Genomic DNA, 20,652 nt, shown 5'->3' with positions numbered 1-20,652 from the left:
ATAATATCGGAATATCTTTTTTCTTTCTACCATTGAGCTCTACGTCAAATTTCTCTGTACTTCTTAGCTAGCTCAGATTTATTCAGGCCCTCGTACTCGTTTGCTGCCCCTTCATACTCAGCGATAAACTTCTCTGATATAATAGATGCTTTAATGAAGCTCACCGGACTTCCCGTGTCCAACTGTGTATCTAGATTTAATGACTGGCAGTATTCATTCTTTTTCACCACGTAGTTTATAGTTCGTCGGTGCTCGTTGTCAGACAGCGTCTTCTCTCAAGCTTCATTTTTCTTTCCAGGACAATCTCGCTGTAAATGCCCCGTTTCTCTATGTAAAACAACCACGTTTTTCTTTGCGCGCCTGCGGGCAATTCCCTGATATGTGCCCCTGTTTTTGACAATTAAAGCAGCGCTTGCCTTGAGACTTGGGATGATCACATTCGTTCCCTTGTTTGTCAACGTTTGCATTTGGGGTTTTTTGCGCTTTCCCTTGAATACTTTTGCGCACGTTCCATGAGCTCGTACGATTTGAACGCAGCGTTACTTTTCTGAATGCTTCTAACAATTTTCCTGATGTCTCAAAATTCTGTATACGTGCCTGATTTCGCAACTGTTCGTCTGGTATACCGTCAATTATGTAATCAACTAACTCATCTGCATCAATTGGTACCTGATTAGCTAGTACTAATTTCTCAATACTCGCCGAAGGTTTCATTTGCCGTCCACTTCCGCTTCTCGAATCGGTGTCGTCTTTCTGTTTTATTCGGCCGTGAGTCGACTACTGTTCGCATTTCTTCTAGAAGTTCATTAAGGCCTAACTGGATGTATTCCGCTCTCGAGTGGAACCACTGCCTCGCACGCCCTTCCAATTTTGACGCCACAATCATCCTCACTGTATTATCGTTCAACCTGTAAGTTTGACACAGTAATTTTATCTGATGTTCCCATTCCCGGAAGTCAGTACCCGATCCGTCAAAATCGTTGAGCAGTTCCCCTATCGTTCGCAGGCTCGGCTGTGCTGTACGATTTGGTATAATTCTTTCCTTTTCACAGAGTGTTGAACGTAAACTTTCAATTTCTCGTCTCATTAGCTCTATCTCGCTCCGCAGCATTGTCACCTCGAGTGCATCCGCTCGGGCCTTTCTCTGCTCCTCTGTCAAATACGTTCGCGTTGACCGTTTACCTACTACAGGATTTGAGATTTCCACCTGATCATTACCTTGATCTGCATCAATCGCGCACGCGCCTCACCATTCTTCCAAGGGATCAGCCTCTAATAATCGGGCCAGTAATTCCACTTTGGTACCTTGTGTCGATAGCGCATGTTTTTTTTTTAATTTCTTTCAATTCTGTTGCTTTCAAACTTTCCGCCATTATTAGACACTCGTAGTGCTCACGCGAAAAATTCCGAGTTTTTCCAAGTTGTACGTCTACACACGCACAATATGCCGGTACACTCGTCAGTACACCGCCACCTATACTGTCTCCCAGTCCTGTCCGTATACGTAATGTAATTGCTTACGTCTCTCGACTCGAGCGCTGACACTCACACACGCTCAGCCACTTATACAAATTCGACTTTTGCGTCGAGCTAAGACAAAAGAGTACGGGCCGGTTGCCACCTTCGACCGTTCAGCGCAAACGTGCTTTCGTAAGTGCTTGCACTCAAACTTACTCCCCACGTTCTTTACGTACGTTGCCTCACACTTGTACGTCTTGCCACACGCACGTACGCTCTCTTTGTCAGGCGTGCCCAAAGACACAAGCCGGATGCTACCCGTTGCGAGAATCTACCGATTTTCCTTTAGCCGATCCTCACGCGCACAATCGTCTACAATTCCGGTTTAGGATCGTCTCTCAATGCTCGACGTCCTAACCTCAATCGTCACGCGTGTCTCACTGTTTGTATATCACGCTGGTTGCGTATCCCACTTCTGATGTTGTAGGAAAGAAAGATACGCAATAATTTGTCAAGGATGGATTTAATGCACAGATATTGTTTGACATAAGTAAATAAAGTACAAAAAGTGAAACGGTAAGTCTCGGCGTGTCTTTTCACTCACGTAACGTAAAAGCGACGACGACGACGCCTCTTCTTCCGGCGCATCTTCCACGCAATCTCTCATGTTTCTATCTAATAAAAGCCTAGCGCCAAAGTTTAAAATGATACTACAGATTTATTTCCCAAGATCTATAGAGAAAAGGTTACCTCATGCGCAAAGAGGGACGAGCGGCAAGAGGGGCAATGATGATCTCATCGGCGAACAGAAGCTATCTCAGACAACTACTGTTTGTCGATGAGATCATCATGCTCTCCCCTTCCTTCATCGCCCCTCGCCATCAAGCTGTTTCTAGCTCCCCCCTTACTTCATCGTCCCTCGCCGTCAACCGGTTTTACTGAGGTAACCTTCTCTCTATAGATCTTGCTTATTTTCTACATACAAAAAAACTTTTGTTTGTTGTTTTGGGCCACAACAGCACCCATTGTTGATTGAGTTCGAGAGCCTATAAAAACATTACGGTGCGGATGATATTCGTCTCCCACTCTAAAGCAGACTAATTGTGCGTTGTACAAAACCGAACGCACTTGACGCAAGGGTAGAATAGGCAACGAGGGGAATAGTAGTGGGGCATGTTTCCATCTTGCATCTTTAGCGCAAAACGCTACAACAATGGAGAAAGAAAGCATTATATAACGTGATACTGCGTTAGCGGTGTCCAATAGCTGTTTCACTCATTCGACGGTCGAATGGAATAGTGCGAATGAGACAGCTATACGGACAGCGGACAGCATGATCTCTACAAGCGGCTGAGCCGCGTGCACCGAGCGTGCGCCGGAATTTTTTCTATCAATTATTATATGACAAAAGAAGGCAAAAGTTAGTACTGTTTATTAAATTATATATATATAATATTAAATAAAATTAATTATATCTATAAAATATTTAATTATTTATTAAAGTTATTTATTAATATATATATATATATATATATATATATATATATATATATATATATATATATACAGGGTGTCAATTAAGTCCCGGGACGGCTGAATATTTTCTCATGTAAGGTATTTTTGAAAAAGGTCAAGGTCATTTCTGAAATAATTTTTAACGAGCAATTCAACGGTGACCTTCAATTTGACCTTGAGCTTGACCTTCAAGGTCATTTCAAGGTTAGGTTAGGTTTTTTAAATAGAAACCCCTATTTTTGATTCTAAAATCTAATAGCTGGTGTCAAGAGCTTTTCAAAACACTATAATGAAGTTATTTTTCATTAAGTACTTTTCGAGTTATGAGGCTTGTTAATTACAGTATTTTGACATAAAATACAAAATATCTTGTAAAACATTCAATTTTTGGGAATCTTACCTTAATACTTTTATAAAATAATGAGACGAATCAATTGGTATAAAGAAAACACATAGTTGCTTTCAAGAAAAAATATGTAGTTTGCAAATTTTATTTTCTGATTACTGATTGATAAAGTAATCAAATAATTTTCGAGTTTGATTACCGATTAATCGAGTAATCAAAAATTTTATTTTCTAATTACTGATTGATAAAGTAATCAAATAATTTTCGAGTTTGATTACCGATTAATCGAGTAATCAAAAATTTTATTTTCTGATTACTGCTTGATAAAGTAATCAAATAATTTTCGAGTTTGATTATTGGTTAATCGAGTAATCAAATAATTTTCGAGTTTAATTATTGATTATCTAAGTAATTGTTAATCAAAGCTGTAATTATTACTGAAAATATCGATGATGCCGATCCCTGATTCGCAATAATAATAGAGATATTAATTAAAAAGGATTGACGAATAATCGCACGTTGTGCGCGGCTAGACCGTAAGTTCAACGCTGTAGGCGTGACAGCGACGACGATGGCACGGCAACAAAAAATAACAACGTATGATGAGAGAGGGGGGTACTACATGTGCGGTAAGCGGGCAGAGGCACGTGAGGCTGGACAGATCGATAATTTTCTCGCGTCTTTTTATTTTCTTTTTTTTTTTAATAAGCTTCTTTTATCATTTTAAAAATGTTTTATTAATTTAAATAAAATTATTTTATGTGAAGAAAATGTGGCGCTATCATTTCCGCACCACCTTGCGGTAGATAGCCTGGTGCGTTTTTTTTAAAATGGTTTCTCCTGTAGACCTAATCCACTCTCATAATTTAATGCAGAAACTATTCGAAGTGGCTTTCTTGTTGCTCAATGCACAATTCTGTCCTTCGTACAATATTGCGCGTCGCACGGTGCGCCATGTCCGGCGTGATAGTATTGAAAGCCGCGAGTATCGCGTACTACATTTTCTGTACTGTCACGCCGATGTTCTATCAAATTCTTAGTATGGCCCCATACAAAATAATCAAGAACATTAAGATCTGGCGACCGTGCCGGCCAAGTGACTGGGCCACCTCGACTCATCCACTTTTCCGGAAAAAGCGCGTTTAATATTTATCGTGTCTGGCGCGAATAATGTGCTGGAGCTCCGTCGTGCTGATAAATTAATTCTGCGCGTACATGCAGAGAAACGTTTTCAAGAAGTATTGGCAGCTCGTTTTGTAGGAACTCTGCATAAATTTGTCCATTAAGATGCGGCAGAAGAAAGTGTGGGCCGATCTAAAATTTGCCGACGTACACATTTAGGGACAGCCGCGGGAAAAAATTTCTTAACGTACTACTTACCACTCTATTCCCGATTATTCCTGTCCAGACATTAATTGACCAACGATATTGGAATGCGCCCTCGCGAACGGCATGCGGATTTTCTTCTTGCCACAGTAGAAAATTTTTAGAATTAAACACGCCGTTTGGCGTGAATGTGGCCGTCCGTCCATAAAATACGGTCTGGGAAATTAATATTCCGCCGACATTGCGCAAGGAATCCTGTATGTTATGCTCATAAATAATAATGCTAAAAGCATAGCAAATGTGTAATAAAGATGATTAAAATACCTTCACAAAAATAGATGCGATGTTCATGATCTCTTGGAAGAAGCTGTTGCGCTCGTTGAAAGTGATACGGTCGTAATTCGTTTTGGCGTAGTGTACGATACACCGCGGATTGAGATAAATTGAGTGCACGAGCTGCGCGGCGCACGCTATTGCTAGGATTTTCCTTAAACGCACGCAAAATTCTCTCTTCATCATTTACATTTAAATGCCCTGGTGCACCACAATTTCGAAAATTTGGCAAGAAAGATCCTGTCTCCCTCGCACGTAACACACATCTATTGATAACGTTTCTTGAAGGATATCTTTCGCGTCCCGGAAATCGCTCCGCGAAATTTCATGCTGCCGCACGGATATTTTCTCCAGTCATCCCGTAACTCACAATCATTTGAAAATAGTCCTCGCTAGTAAACTCCATAATTGATAAAGACACGTTTTACAGACACAACCTTCAATCTCTCGCAAGAAAAGAAGATGATCGTAATTAACATAAGAAAGCTCATAACAATAGCATACGATGCTTTACTTTTTTAAAACAAAAACATTGCACTCCTTAGTGCACCAGGGGCGTAAAAATCGAGACAAGTAATCAATAGATGTATGCGACGTGTGAAGAAGCCAGAATTTTTCTACCAAGTTTCCGAAATTGTGATGTATCAGAGCGATTTCGCGTAAACGATGGAAAAAAACGCATCTTGCATGCATTTGAAAAAATTCTCAGCAATAGCGTACACCATACGCTTGTGCGTTTGCTTTTTTCAATCCGCGTTGTATCATTACATCATTACACTTGTATCACTATCAATGAGTGCAACAGTTTCTTCCGAAAGATCAAGAAGGTGCATCTACTTTTGTAAATGTATTTTCATAATCTTTATTTGCGATGCTTTTAGCGTACATTATTTATGGGCAGAACAATCACAGAGTTCCTCGCATTGTGTTGGCAGAATTTGTATTTCCTAGACTGTATTTTATGGACACACGCGGCCACTTTTAAACCAAATGGCGCGTTCAATTCTAAAAAATTGTTATTGTGACAAGAAGAAAATTGATACACTGTTTGCGCATTTTAATATTGTTGGTCGGTTAATGTCTAGATAGAAATAGTCGGGAATAGAGTGATAAATAATATGTTAAGAAATTTTTCTCCCGCGGCTGTGTCCGTCGGCGAATTTTAGATCGGTTCATACTTCCTTCCGTCCACCTTAATGGACAAATTTACGCAAAGTTCCTATAAAATAAGTTGCCAATATTCCTCGAAAACATTCTTCTGCATTTATGAGTAAAATTAATTTATCAGCATAATGAAGTTCCTACGCATTATTCGTGTCAGGCACGGCGAATATTAAGCGCACTTTTTCCGGAAAAATGGATAGATCAATGTGGCCCAATCACTTGACCGGCATGGTCGCCAGATCTTAATGTTCTTGATTATGTTGTACGGAGCTATGTTAAGAATTTGGTAGAACATCGGCGTGACAGTACAAAAGATGAAGTACGCGAAGCAATACTCGCAGCCTTCAATATTATCATGTCGGATATGGCGCACCGTGCGACGCGCAATGTTGTACGAAGGGCAGAATTATTGTGCATTGAGTAACAAGGAAGCCACTTCGAACAGTTTCTGCATTAAATTATGAGAGTGAATTAGGTCTACAGGAGAATCGCTTTAAAAAAAAAACGCACCTGGCTATCTACCGCAAGTTGGTGTGGAAATGAATAGCGCTACATTTCCTTTACATAAAATAATTTTATTTAAATTAATAAAACAAAATAAATAATGATAAAAAATGATAATTATAAAAATGGTAAGAAAACATTTTAAAAAAATAAAAAGACGCGAGAAAATTATCGTTCGGGCCAGCCTCACCTGCCTCTACCCGCTTGCCGCACATGTATTGCCCCTCTTTCTCACCATACGTTGTTATTTTTCGTTGCCGTGCGATCGTCGTTGCTGTCACGCCTACAGCGTTGAGCTTACGGTCTAGTCGCGCACAACGCGCGATTATTCGTCAATCCTTTTTAATTAATATCTCTATTATTATTGCGAATATTGCAAAATGGTAAAGAATTTTTATGTTCAGTTTTCCGTGCTCTACACGCCCTTGAGCGTTGGCACGGACATTATGAAACACCCTGTATATATATATATATATATATTATATTAAAATAAAAAACTTGTCAAAGACACTTACCATTATATGTATTTTTCTGTTGTATTGTTTCAATATTGTTTCCTTTATTATGTACTTTGTAACGCATTAGTACATTCTTTCATTAGTACTCGTGGCATTATATCTTGAAATGATAAAATTGCAAAAATAATTCAATGTTTTTACGTATTATATGAAACACAATGTAATGTCCGGAATATACTTACTTCTTAATGTGTTTTGCTCTTCTTTTGCTTTTTGTAACACATTATGTTTCCTTAATGAATACATTTTAGCTACCAAAAAAACTTACTTTATAGCAGAACTAGTATAGCAGAATGGCGAATAACGCGCCAATTTTTACTTCCGACTATTGCTGACCGAAAATTTGCACAACAAAGGGGAAGTATGTGTTCACTCTCATAGACTTTTATATATTCCTATCTTATGTTAGCTACTATCATAGACATAAGGTACGTTCCACTTGGCGATCGCAACGCTTGTGGAATCATTTTATCTTTGTTTTTCATCGAAAGTTAAAGAAAGATAGATAATGTTCGCGAGCGTTGCGATCACCAAGTGGAACTTAGCCATAGTAGTATATAAAGCGTACCATGTGCCTGCCATAGATGTAGTAAGCATAGATTGTTCATCGACGTTCGCAGAGTGTCGAGATTTAGAAAGAGAGAGAAAATAATAAGCAGTTTTTTTCTATCATACATAAGAAGAGCATTTATTGCGGCTTTACTATTTCCCACTCAGCTCTATTCTTTCCACTACATAATATACTTCTTCTAATCAAATTGAACAGAGATAGCAACTCTGCCGATTTTTTGTGCTCTCTTTCTAAACTGCTACGCTCACCGTTCAGGCATAGAGATAGGGAATGAGTAGTCTATACTTACTACTAGCGTTTTCGATTATACAGGATTTGAACGACCCAGGGTTGATCAATCACTATTTTACTATAAATGCAAGTCTTTCATTGGTGGAGAGGTTGCAATGACGTCATTAACCAACCCTGGGTCGTTCAAATCCTGTATAATCGAAAACGCTATACGTTTGCCAATTATATACACTATATATATTTGTTCATAGTTGGCGTGCGAAAGAGATGAAACATCTCAGTCTCTCATCTCTTTCTAATAGACAGAGAACAACTTTTTTTTGGGAGAGAAAAGAGAATAAGAATGAGTTATTGTGTTCCTCTTTCCTACGCGTGCCGACTAGGTCTCGCACGTCTTGCTCAATCTATCTATGTTATTATGTCTATAGCTACTTTTGTGTAAAAAATGTGAATGCCATTATTAATTTCTCAGATACTAATAGATATATATAAATCACACGACACATTATTCAAGTGTTTTATAAATTATATGGTACATATTTGCACTTTCTATTTTTCAGCAATCGATATCTTTCTTTTCAAAATAATAAATGATTTAACATATAAATGTTAAAGGCAATGTTAACAGGCAATTGGTTTGATATGAAAACATATATATGTTTACATATGGACTATTATGGGAACATGGATATTTTTGAGGACTTTTATAGTACGTACATACTATAAAAGTCCTCGAAAATACCCATCCATATAAAACAGTTAATATTATGCAAAATACAGTATAGTTCGCAATTATAGTTATAAGGTGATATTGCTGAGTTCAAATCGTATTAAAACATATAACAATTTCAATTTTATACATCCATGTTCCCATAATAGTCCATATATAAACATATATATGTTCTCATATTAATCCATTGTCTGTTAATATTTTTATGTCCTTAAAATAGATCGTACATATTAAATCATTTATAGTTTTGAGAAAAAAGATATAGATGATTGCGAAAAGTAGCTATATTAACTAAATAATGTTTACTGCTTCTAAATATATAAATGTATATAGGTCTTTTTAAATGTCCTTGAAATATACCAAAAACATATATATATATATACATATATATATTTTTTATTTAATATTATATATATATATATATATATATATATATATATATAATTTAATAAACAGTGCTAACTTTTGTATCCCTCCTAGGGACCCCCTATCTAGTGACGGACACCATTTATGCCGGTGCGTGGACACCGAGCTGCCCTAACTGTCTCGCTCGCACTTCCTTTATTAGAGGTCGCATGAGGAAGACAGCTATAGGGACATCACTAACTTGACATCACGTCTTATAATGCTTTCTCTCTCGATCGTCCGATTTGCGCTAAGGATGCAAGATGAAAATATCACCCCACTACTATTTCCCTTGCTGCTCGCTGTGCTCCTCGCTTCAAGCGACACGTCAAATACGCGTTTGTGTGAATGCGTGTGACGCCTTCGGTTGTTTCACACACGTATACCGTTGCCGGCGAGGGACACCATACGTGCCGGCAGTGATGCGATCTTTCCCACAGCGGTCCCGGCTCCGCTACCTCACACAACCTTACAGAAGCGCTACGTCACGTATCCGTGTGAGCTCGGCCGTTGAACCAATGGAAGAGAGCGAACGTCTCCCTTACACCGAGCCGACACAACAGACGATAAATGCATGCTATTTGCATGTTAAAAGCAAGCGTTTCTGATTCAGAAAAGAAATTCTGAGGCGAGTGGCTGGAATATTAGAGATCACCTGTTCGAGACCTGCTACGTGCAACTTTCTTTTCTTTTTTCCGCATTTGTTTCTAACATAGTAAATTATTAGATAATATTTTTTTGCCCAAAAAAATAATATTTTCTATTTATTATTAATATTCGCATATGTTAAACTAACAATTTTAGAAATAATACAGATCTGCTATTGTCAATAGAAAAATAAAGTTATTTTACAATGTTGCAACAAAGTGCTAATTTAACATATGCGAATATTTTTGATAAAGATAAAATAATTTCTTTTAGCCAAAAACATTATCTAATAATTTAGTTAAAATAAATATCGAAAAAGGAAAAAAAGTTACAAAATCACAGTTTTCAAACACGAGATTTTTAATATTCTTGCCACTTGCCTTACTCGTTTAGCCATGCTTGCTATTTTACATTTATCAACATGAAAGATTACACACCTGCAAAGCTTTTAATTATTTATTTTAAACTACTGCATATTAGCAAGAGTTACTGCAGTAACTACATATACATGTACTGTGGAGATTAGTGGAGGAACACAGTAACATATTAAAAATGCAGTCAAATAGATGTAAGATTAGTAATTTTATTAGTACTATTAATAAGTAGTGGTCTTCCGCACCACTTTTGAGGTTCCACTTATGGCGCGTTCGATTTTTTTTTAAGTGGATCATCGCCTGGAGCCCTATTGTACCACTTTTTTACACCTGTTATTTACAGGTTAAAATAATTTATAGTAGTTGACACTGTATTTTTGTATCTATATACTTACTGTATTTTGTATACTCACTGTACTTGTACTTTTGCGCGTTGCGCGTATATTGGCGAATTGGGAAAATTACTCTATAATTTTCTATAAATACAAAATATATTTTGTATTTATTAAAATTGTATTTATAATATATAATATATTTATTTATATAATATATATATAATATATTTATTTATATTTTGTATTTATAAAAATTTTTTTATTTAACTCGGTGTTTCTGAGATATTTGAGTGGATCGTTTAAAATAGGACACCTTGTATTTCTCATTACTCTTGATAGCATTGCAGACAAAATAAATACAAAATATATTTTGTATTTATAAAAAATTATAGAGTAATTTTCCCAATTCGCCAATATACGCGCAACGCGCAAAAGTACAAGTACAGTGAGTATACAAAATACAGTAAGTATATAGATACAAAAATACAGTGTCAACTACTGTAAATTATTTTAACCTGTAAATAACAGGTGTAAAAAAGTGATACAATAGGGCTCCAGACGATGATCCACTTAGAAAAAAATCGAACGCGCCATAAGTGGAACCTCAAAAGTGGTGCGGAAGACCACTACTTATTAATAGTACTAATAAAATTACTAATCTTACATCTATTTGACTGCATTTTTAATATGTTACTGTGTTCCTCCACTAATCTCCACAGTACATGTATATGTAGTTACTGCAGTAACTCTTGCTAATATGCAGTAGTTTAAAATAAATAATTAAAAGCTTTGCAGGTGTGTAATCTTTCATGTTGATAAATGTAAAATAGCAAGCATGGCTAAACGAGTAAGGCAAGTGGCAAGAATATTAAAAATCTCGTGTTTGAAAACTGTGATTTTGTAACTTTTTTTCCTTTTTCGATATTTATTTTAACTAAATTATTAGATAATGTTTTTGGCTAAAAGAAATTATTTTATCTTTATCAAAAATATTCGCATATGTTAAATTAGCACTTTGTTGCAACATTGTAAAATAACTTTATTTTTCTATTGACAATAGCAGATCTGTATTATTTCTAAAATTGTTAGTTTAACATATGCGAATATTAATAATAAATAGAAAATATTATTTTTTTGGGCAAAAAAATATTATCTAATAATTTACTATGTTAGAAACAAATGCGGAAAAAAGAAAAGAAAGTTGCACGAAGCAGGTCTCGAACAGGTGATCTCTAATATTCCAGCCACTCGCCTCAGAATTTCTTTTCTGAATCAGAAACGCTTGCTTTTAACATGCAAATAGCATGCATTTATCGTCTGTTGTGTCGGCTCGGTGTAAGGGAGACGTTCGCTCTCTTTCATTGGTTCAACGGCCGAGCTCACACGGATACGTGACGTAGCGCTTCTGTAAGGTTGTGTGAGGTAGCGGAGCCGGGACCGCTGTGGGAAAGATCGCATCACTGCGTGCCGCTGCGTGTCCCTATCGATGTTTCGTTCGCTCTAACACCTATGTGTCGTGCTTTTCTTTCTTTCCTTTAAGAAATGTAGCTGAGCCGCGTGCACCGACCGCCGGCATTCATTCTATTAATTATAATATATCATATAAAAAGGCTTAATTTAATAAAGAATAGAAATTTGTATTGAAATGTTTAATTATACGAATATAAGAATTGTTTGCTTCCGTAACAAAAATACACGCTCGTCCTGATTAATTATTCATTCATTTATGATTGCGTAATTAATAATTTCTTTATTATAAGCAAAGTTAGTAATAATGGAACAGGATAAGTCGCTAGAATATACTGTCTCCAATAAATGTTCAAATATAAGATTTATTCGAAAATATGTATATCATAGAAAAATTGCTTGGTTGCACGGGAAATATTCTAAACATCCAGTCAGCACAGTTTGTTTCAAGTGAAGGTCTCTTTCCGAGATATGATCACTTCTACCTTTTGAAAGCCGAACCAAGGCTTTTTTAAGTTAATTCTTCTCATCGTTCTGCGTAAAAAAATAATTAAGATAGAAGTAAATTCTTTACAAGGTATTTTGCATCTTATCCAAATATTTTTAGCCTTAAATACGAAATATCTAGTAAAGTAGTCATTTCTCGATGATTTTATTTTTATGCTTTTATACGTAGTATGATGAATAGAATACGCTGATGATAATAATTTTTAAATACATCAACTGTTCAGATATATCAATTAGCGTGCTAATTTTGCGAATCTAGCATGATTTTTTTTCATTCTATTATAAATTTGTAACGATGCATGCTGCATCGTCATGGCTACGGACCAAACATTGTCCGTAGTCAAAAAGGGCGCATCGAGCGCCGATAAACACTTATCGAAAACACCGGCGGTAAGCCGCACGGTCCTCCCACAACCGACCGTTCCGAAAATTACCAGGTGGGGGCTCCCCGGCTAGACCGCCGATGCTTGCCGATCCGAAGCCAGTCGGGCGACAGTCGGGTATAAAAGAGGCCCGGCTGTACGTTTTTTCACCAGATTCTGTTCGCTGCTCGCCAGCGAACATCCGATCCTATTGCGAGAAAACTCGCAATCCGCCGAGAGCACTTGGAGCCTATGTCCACTAGCTCCACGAGCACGAGCATACTCGTGCTGCACCGACTGAGCATACTTGGCCCCCAGGAACCGTCCTCCGTTCCTTACATACGAACATACTCGTATACTGCCAAGAATACTCGACTCCGATTCTTACATACAAGCATACTCGTATACTACCGAGAACACTCGGCTCCACGTCCGACTTCAGATCACCGCAGGACACGGGCAATACGCGTGTCCTCGCTCCCGTCTTCCTCTGTTCAAATCTGTTCCTTTTCATCCGGCAGGCAATCGCGACTAATCGATTCGAGCGACCATCGAATCACCGCGCACGCGCCCGGATCATCGACCGGTTCCATCGACAATCGACACGGCTCGCACGTATCGACCGACGCGCTCGCTACCTTAGAACATATATACTGGAAGGGGCATAGCCTATCTAAATACACATAACAAAAGTGTCCCCTACATCTATCAAACTTTGAGGAGCGAGACCAAACATGAAAAAAAATTTGACATCAACATATGTCCGTCAAACCCACTGTTACTGATATAAAATATATATTATTAATGAAAAATAAAAAAGTAATATTTATTATTATGTAATATTCTCGCTCCTCTAAAGTTTGTTATCTTATTTTAATTATATCTTGTATATATAGTAACTAGTACAATAAAAATTATTATAATAAATAATAAAAAAAATATTTAAAAACTTCATTGATGTTTAAATAGTATTAGTTTTGTATACTTTTTTATGATTATTTCTTTAGATTTGATTATATTGGAAGGCTTGTCATAGATAAGCTTGTCTAGTTTGTCATCACACACATCAACATAATCGACGCATGCGTATTGCAATAAAATGTACAGACAAGGATAGATAGATGTTGAGGACAACGGCAAGTCAGCTATGCCCCTTCCAGTATATATGTTCTAAGCTCGCTACCCAGCGATCTAGTGACAACCGCGGCATCCGCGCTCGCGCAGACGCTTCCGCGTCGCCGTACATCAACCGTTTCGCGCCGCCTTAGGCCGCAATCAGATGGTGCGTAATAGGACTGCGGAATAGAAAGTGCGTCATTGAAACAACCAATCAGCGCTATTCCGCTCTTTTCTATCACGCAAGTTTTGTGTGTTATGTTCACATGATGCGTCAAAGAGATGCAATAATGCATCAAGGATAAATATAATTTTAAAATTAATAATTTTATATTAATAATTTGTTTATTAAAATAAAATATAATTACTCAAATTGTAAAAACAATTATTACTGCATTAATATTTAATATATATAATTAATATTTACAAATTCAAAATAATTTTTTGAACTGCTTTGACACATTTATGTCATTTTTCCGTATCGTGTGAACAGGGCACACTGAAATCGTAATGCGTAATGCGTCATTGTTTCTATATTTCTCGATGTTGACATTTATATTTGCGCACTCCGATTTAGTTTCCGTAGAAGTTTGTAAGTTTTGGTCATGGATAATAATAAATTAATGATGGTGACTGAATCTATTAAGTATTTAATAAAGACATACTTGAAAATTCCAATGATGCAATATCGAAAGGAGAAAGTGAGATTAACTTTACTGAAGTTATATTCCGTTTACGTTGCCTTGTCAAAAAGAAAATCCAAAAGAAGTGTATGGGTCAGGCCTATTTATTCAATAGAGCAGCGGTTTCATCAAGGTGATAAAGATAATTTAATTACCATGCTAAGAGAAACTGATCATTCACTGCATTTCAATTATTTAAGAATGGATATTGACACCTTCGAGCACCTTCTTTCAATAGTAGGCCCTGGAATTGAAAAGAAAATACATATTAGAGAACCAATTGCTTCTTATACAAGACTGCAAATTTGCCTCAGGTATTTAGCCAGTGGAGACAGCATGAGATCAATAGGATATGCATTTCGAGTTTCTCCAAACACTATTTCACAAATAATCCATGAAACTTGTGATGAAATCTGGCTTAAATTAAAGGATTTAGTTATGCCATTACCAAGCAAGAATGCGTGGATAAAGATTGCAGAAGACTTTGAAACATTGTGGAATTTCCCTCACTGCATTGGGGCAATAGACGGAAAACACATTGTAATAGAAGTAATATATTATAACGTTTTATTCAGACATCTTTTATATTTAACATTCATATAATAAATTAATTTAAAATTCAAATTACAGGCTTCTCCTCATAGTGGCTCCTTCTATTACAATTACAAGAAAGCGCATAGCTTGAATCTTACTGGCATTTCAGATGCACATTGTCGATTTATTTTGGTAGATGTAGGAGCAGAAGGTCGTCGTAGCGATGCTGGAGTTTTTGCCAATAGCAAAATAAAATTAGGACTAGATACAAACACTTTAAATGTGCCTCCATCTTCTGCAGTTGGTCAATACAAGTTGCCATTCGTTTTGGTAGCTGATGAGGCATATCAACTATCATCATATTTGATGCGACCTTATCCGAGAAGATCACAGCTAGATTTAAGGAAAAAAATATTTAATTATCGACTCAGCAGGGCTAGACGAGTTGTCGAAAGTGCTTTTGGCATACTTGTAGCGAGATGGCGAATTTTTCGAAGACCAATCAATACTTATGTCTTGAAAGCCGAAAAGATGATATTGTCCACTGTTTGTTTACACAATTTGATTATTACTAAAGAACTTGAAAAGCGTCCACAAGAAAGGCGATATTTACAATACAATGAACAATACAACAAGCAGCAAATATCGCTTGGCATTGAAAAGATACAAGATCAGGTTAACCGAGATATTATTTCGCATAATTTGTCCAGGGTTTACAGGGAAGAATTTGCCAATTATTTTGTAAATGAAGGCGCTGTTGAATGGCAATGGGAGAAAGCTGCAAATAATGAATTTTAAATTGCAGAAAATGTATAGTTGAATGTATATTTTAATTAATTACTTAAATAATTTTGTAAGCATACATGAAATCTTTATATAGTTTTATACTTTATTATTTTTTATCATAATAAATAACTAATTAAAAAAAACAAAAATATAACTTTTTAATATAACTTTTAACTTTAACTTAAAATATATTTTTAACTTTAATAATTTTTTTTTTTAATGTAAATTATAAAAGTCCTGCCTCTTCTTCTGCTCTTAACGCATCCATCATAATTTTAATCTCAAATTGCCTTCTACTTTTATATGGCAATTTTCTTAAAATATCACCCAATTGAAACAAAAATCCTTCAACACCATCAGGAGTTTTGCTACCCTCTGATAATATTTTTAATAAATCTTTTTTGAACTCAGCATCAGATGATTGCTTTCTTGGACCTGAAACACAATATAATAAGTTGATTAACATCGATATTACTAAATTGCTTGTTAATTTAATAATTCGTGAAATTACGTACTTTGACTTTGATTGTGTTGGACTAAAAATTATTTTTTTGATAATTTATAATCCAACTGCGCGAGATTTTATTGAAACAAGCTGAATAAAATCTTGCACAGTTTAGACTATAAATTATTTTAAAATAGTAAAAATGTTCATACAGATTATTATTAAGCACCAAGATCCGCTTTCACTGTAGATGTGGTCTTTATCATTTATTGTGCTTAAACAATATAATATTTTAATTATTTGTTTCACAAATAACTCACTATATACACTATATATAGGTTTATTATATTGTTTATTTTGGCGCTTTAAAAGCGCTTCTTCTTTTTCTAAAGAAAGAGAAAAACAAAGAAGAAGAGCTTAAAAGCGTCAAAGCAAATACAGCCATATTATATACTTATATTACATATAACATAATCAAAGTAATCAATATAATCTAGTTTTAGAGTTAAAAATTATTTAAGTATTAAAAATAAAACTATTAACTTACGTTTAGTATGCTCCGAAAAACTGGTAAAATCGGACGCACTTGAATTTATTCCGGATAGACTCTCATTATCTTCATTTTCCACATTTGGACATTTGTCAAAGTTAGAGTTACTGGGACTTGTGTCGTTGAAATTCGAGGCTTGTGACAAGTCTTCTGAAATGTTACTTTTAGAACTGCAAAAAATATATATATATGTATTTAAAAATAATTATTTTATATAATTGTAAATTGTTGCTTTTGAAATTGTAGAATTGTTGACTTACGGTCTGGAAATCATCGTGTCATTCAAGAATTCCATTTGATCATAGTACCGAAAGCCACCTTTCCTATTCTCGGTTGATGGTGCTGCTGAACCACTGGGTATATATTCGGTCATTTTATTTCTGGCTTTTTTGTAGGAATCACGGAGGTTTCTCCAACGTTTTTTAATTATTTCTACTTCAAACTTATCTAAAAATTTAAAATTAAATATTTTTCATAAAACATTTTTCTAACAAAGGGATTTTTAAGTACATCTACATTTTAAATATTAAAATAAATATTACTCTCTATTTCCTCTTTAACTTCAAGCCATGCCTCTTTGACAATTAATGGACCTCTTGTTTTTGGTGGAGTGATGTGATTCCATAGACAAGGCCTTTTCATAACAGCATTTATTAGTAATTCATCATAGTCAGCCCAAGCTTTATCCTCCTTGTTTCGGATTTTCTTTTTTCCAACAGACGAGCAAGATTGTTCATCAATCTCACTAACTTCATCGTTAGCATTTGATTCTTGAGCCATATCTGTTGCACCTGTATATAACTTACTTTTATGAAAAATTGGCAGTAACTATAAATTATATCTAATGAAAAAATTAAATGTGATATACACATATATTTAATAAATCAAGAATTAACTAACCTCTAAATAAACAGTTAAAATTGTCAACATAAATGTTCTCTTTTAAAATATTTATATTTGCGAAGCATGAATGATTCAAATAATCATAGTTCTCCTTTGGTAGCATAAAGTTGCAATACGTGCATTTATAATACTTTAACAAAAAATATAAACAACATTATTATATAAATCTAACAAATATTAAAATAATTTTTAAATAATATTTAATATTTTTTATGTAAACTTACATTAGAATCTGCTTTATTCATATTAACATCACACCGATCACGCGATTCCATCGTATCCATCATTTAATATTATTTCACGTTCTACCAGTGTTTATTTTAACCTCTTTCACCTCTATTCGATAATTACGTCCTTTCCGCAGCATCTAACAATAAGGCAAATGCAGAATAGCGCTGATTGATTGTTTCAATGACGCACTTTCTATTCCGCAGTCCTATTACGCACCATCTGATTGCGGCCTTACACCGCCGTAATTATTACAAATTTATAACGAGCGTTCAGACAACGTATTCAACATATTTATACTAAACGTATCCACACGGTACACTGTACATAGCTAACATCAAATTATACAATAAACCAAGTTTTATTTTGCTACACACAGACAGCGATTCTCTTAACATGACCCCAACTGACCGAACTCCTGATCCCGGCGAACTATTCCGCGCAAATAAATGGACCGTTTCAAATTACATTAATTAGCTGAAAATTACGACTTTTTGCAATACGTCCCGATTGTTCTAAGCGAGCGTTTCATTCTGAAAGTCATTTTTGTGCAGAGTTTCGCAAATTAACTATTTCTAATATCGTAAACAATTTTTAATATCGGCCGCCAATGAAGTAGTTGTAGAATATCGCACTTTTGTTCGCCTATGTGTCACTTTCTTTTTTTTTTTTTTTTTTTTTTTTATTTATTACTAAAAGACCGCGCTTCTAAATTTTTTTTTGTTATTGAATTAATTATCGTTGTGTCATAGCATCAAGCGGACGTAAATCGCGATAAATATAACGATGCCTCAGAACTTGTGTTCTGAGATACGAGGTCGTATTGTCGGACAGTGGCAGGCAGGAAGAACAGTGGCAGAAATTGTTGCTGCTTCTTTGTTCTGTAAAAACTATCCGACAATGAATCCAACGGTTTATTGAAGATGATGATCATGCTTTGCATGATCATCGTCGAAATAACCATGGTCCTCGTAAAACCAGTGCACAAGAAGACGAAGCTATCGTTGCCGCAGTTTCTGATAACTCCTTCGGGAGTTACGTCCACAAGACTATCAACGCGGCGAACGTCCATATATCTGAGAGGACTGCGACGTCTCAACGAAGCTGGGTATCATTGTTGCCGTCCAGCCCGCAAAATTCCGCTGACTTCCGTTCATCGGGAACAGCGTATCGCGTTTTCTTTGGCAAATTTGGTAACGAGCCGTGAAGAGTGGGAGGCCACGATCTGGACCGATGAAAAAGTCTTTGTATCGTGTGCCGACCGCCAACTTCACGTATGGCGACCAAGAGGTGAACGGTTGAATCCAAATCATGTTGTGTCTATCCACAGAAGTAGAAGGATTTCATGTGCAATGTGGGGCTGGATTTCCGGCACTACAATTGGTGAGCTGGTGGAAATTCCCACACGTATGAACTCTGTGGAGTATATTTGCATACTTACTGGAAGATGTTTTTCCATCAGTACACGCAATCTACTCCGCAGAGGACATGCCAGTAATCTGATGGTGCAGGATAATTCCGCAGTCCATAGATTGCACGAAACACAAACATGGTTTCGGAATCATCCGGAGATCCAATTGGTTAACTGGCCTGCTCGTTCATCAGATCTAAATTTAATCAAAAATGTTTGGGCACAAATGGTTCGACGATGGGAACCAAAAAGGGAAAGGACAGCAGCAGCGTTAGTTAATCATGCGAGAAAAATCTGGGAAGAACTTCGGTTCTGATCAGACTTTCTCGCTAACTTTATTGATTCGATATACCGTCGAATCAATCAAGTTATTGACCGGTCCGGATTACTGAGAAAATTCCGCGCTAATCACACAATCAGCTCATAACTCGAAAAGTACTTAATAAAAAATAACTTCATTATAATGTTTTGAAAAGCTCTTGACACCAGCTATTAGATTTTGGAATCAAAAATAGGGTGTTCCATTTAAAAAAACAAAGTTGACCTCCATATGATCTTGGCATGTACACCCTAGATTAAACCAATGTCATTATCGGATGTCTCCCTCCAAACCTAACAACTTTCGTCTGAATCATTTTTTTTGAAAATCACTTCCTTCGAAGTTATTCGGTGTGCTCATTTAAAATCGGACACCCTGTATATGTATGTATATATGTATATATGTATTTATGTATGTGTGTTGTGTATGTGTGTAACATAAAAACGCCTATAGGTATGTGTGTGTGTGTGTGTGTATATATTACTTCACTGGCGGCCGATATTAAAAATTGTTTACGATATTAGAAATAATTAATTTGCGAAACTCTGCTCACAAAAATGACCTTCAGAATGAAACGCTCGAGTAGAACAATCGGGACGTATTGCAAAAAGTTGTAATTTTTAACTAATTAATGTAATTTAGAATGAAAAAAGGTCATGCTAGATTCGCAAAATTAGCACGCCAATTGATATATCTGAACAGTTGATGTATTTAAAAATTATTATCATCAGCGTATTCTATTCATTATACTACGTATAAAAGCATAAAAATAAAATCATCGAGAAATGACTACTTTACCAGATATTTCGTATTTAAGGCTAAAAATATTAGGGTAAGATGCAAAATACCTCATAAAGAATTTACTTCTAACATAGTTATTTTT

At 35.8% G+C, this 20,652-nt stretch overlaps 2 protein-coding genes across 3 annotated transcripts in view; one reads left to right on the top strand and one right to left on the bottom strand.

The window, feature by feature from the left end:
* The window catches only part of LOC105670247 (odorant receptor 13a-like), a 171,529-nt gene that overhangs the window by 45,337 nt on the left and 105,540 nt on the right, over positions 1–20,652 (top strand). The gene's annotated exons all lie outside the window — the stretch shown is intronic.
* Positions 16,140–19,003, bottom strand: LOC137000419 (uncharacterized). The gene is made up of 5 exons (XM_067356874.1): positions 18,854–19,003; positions 17,809–17,941; positions 17,451–17,657; positions 17,169–17,355; positions 16,140–16,395 (listed from the first exon to the last, which is right to left on the bottom strand). The coding sequence occupies exons 1-5, from the start codon at positions 19,001–19,003 to the stop codon at positions 16,140–16,142; spliced, it is 933 nt and encodes a 310-aa protein (XP_067212975.1).

This window comes from Linepithema humile, chromosome 6 (assembly GCF_040581485.1).
Source record: "Linepithema humile isolate Giens D197 chromosome 6, Lhum_UNIL_v1.0, whole genome shotgun sequence".
In the NCBI taxonomy this organism is placed as follows: Eukaryota; Metazoa; Arthropoda; class Insecta; order Hymenoptera; family Formicidae; genus Linepithema; species Linepithema humile.
This window is presented reverse-complemented; position numbering and strand designations above follow the sequence as displayed.

Coding starts and splice junctions, on each gene's coding strand:
- LOC137000419 (XM_067356874.1), bottom strand. CDS start 19,003: ATGGTTATTTCGACGATGATCATGCAAAGCATGATCATCATCTTCAAT. Junction 17,942..18,853: donor CTGTCCGACAATACGACCTC/GTATCTCAGAAC, acceptor TTTTTGTTAAAG/TATTATAAATGCACGTATTG. Junction 17,356..17,450: donor AGTTAAAGAGGAAATAGAGA/GTAATATTTATT, acceptor TTAAATTTTTAG/ATAAGTTTGAAGTAGAAATA.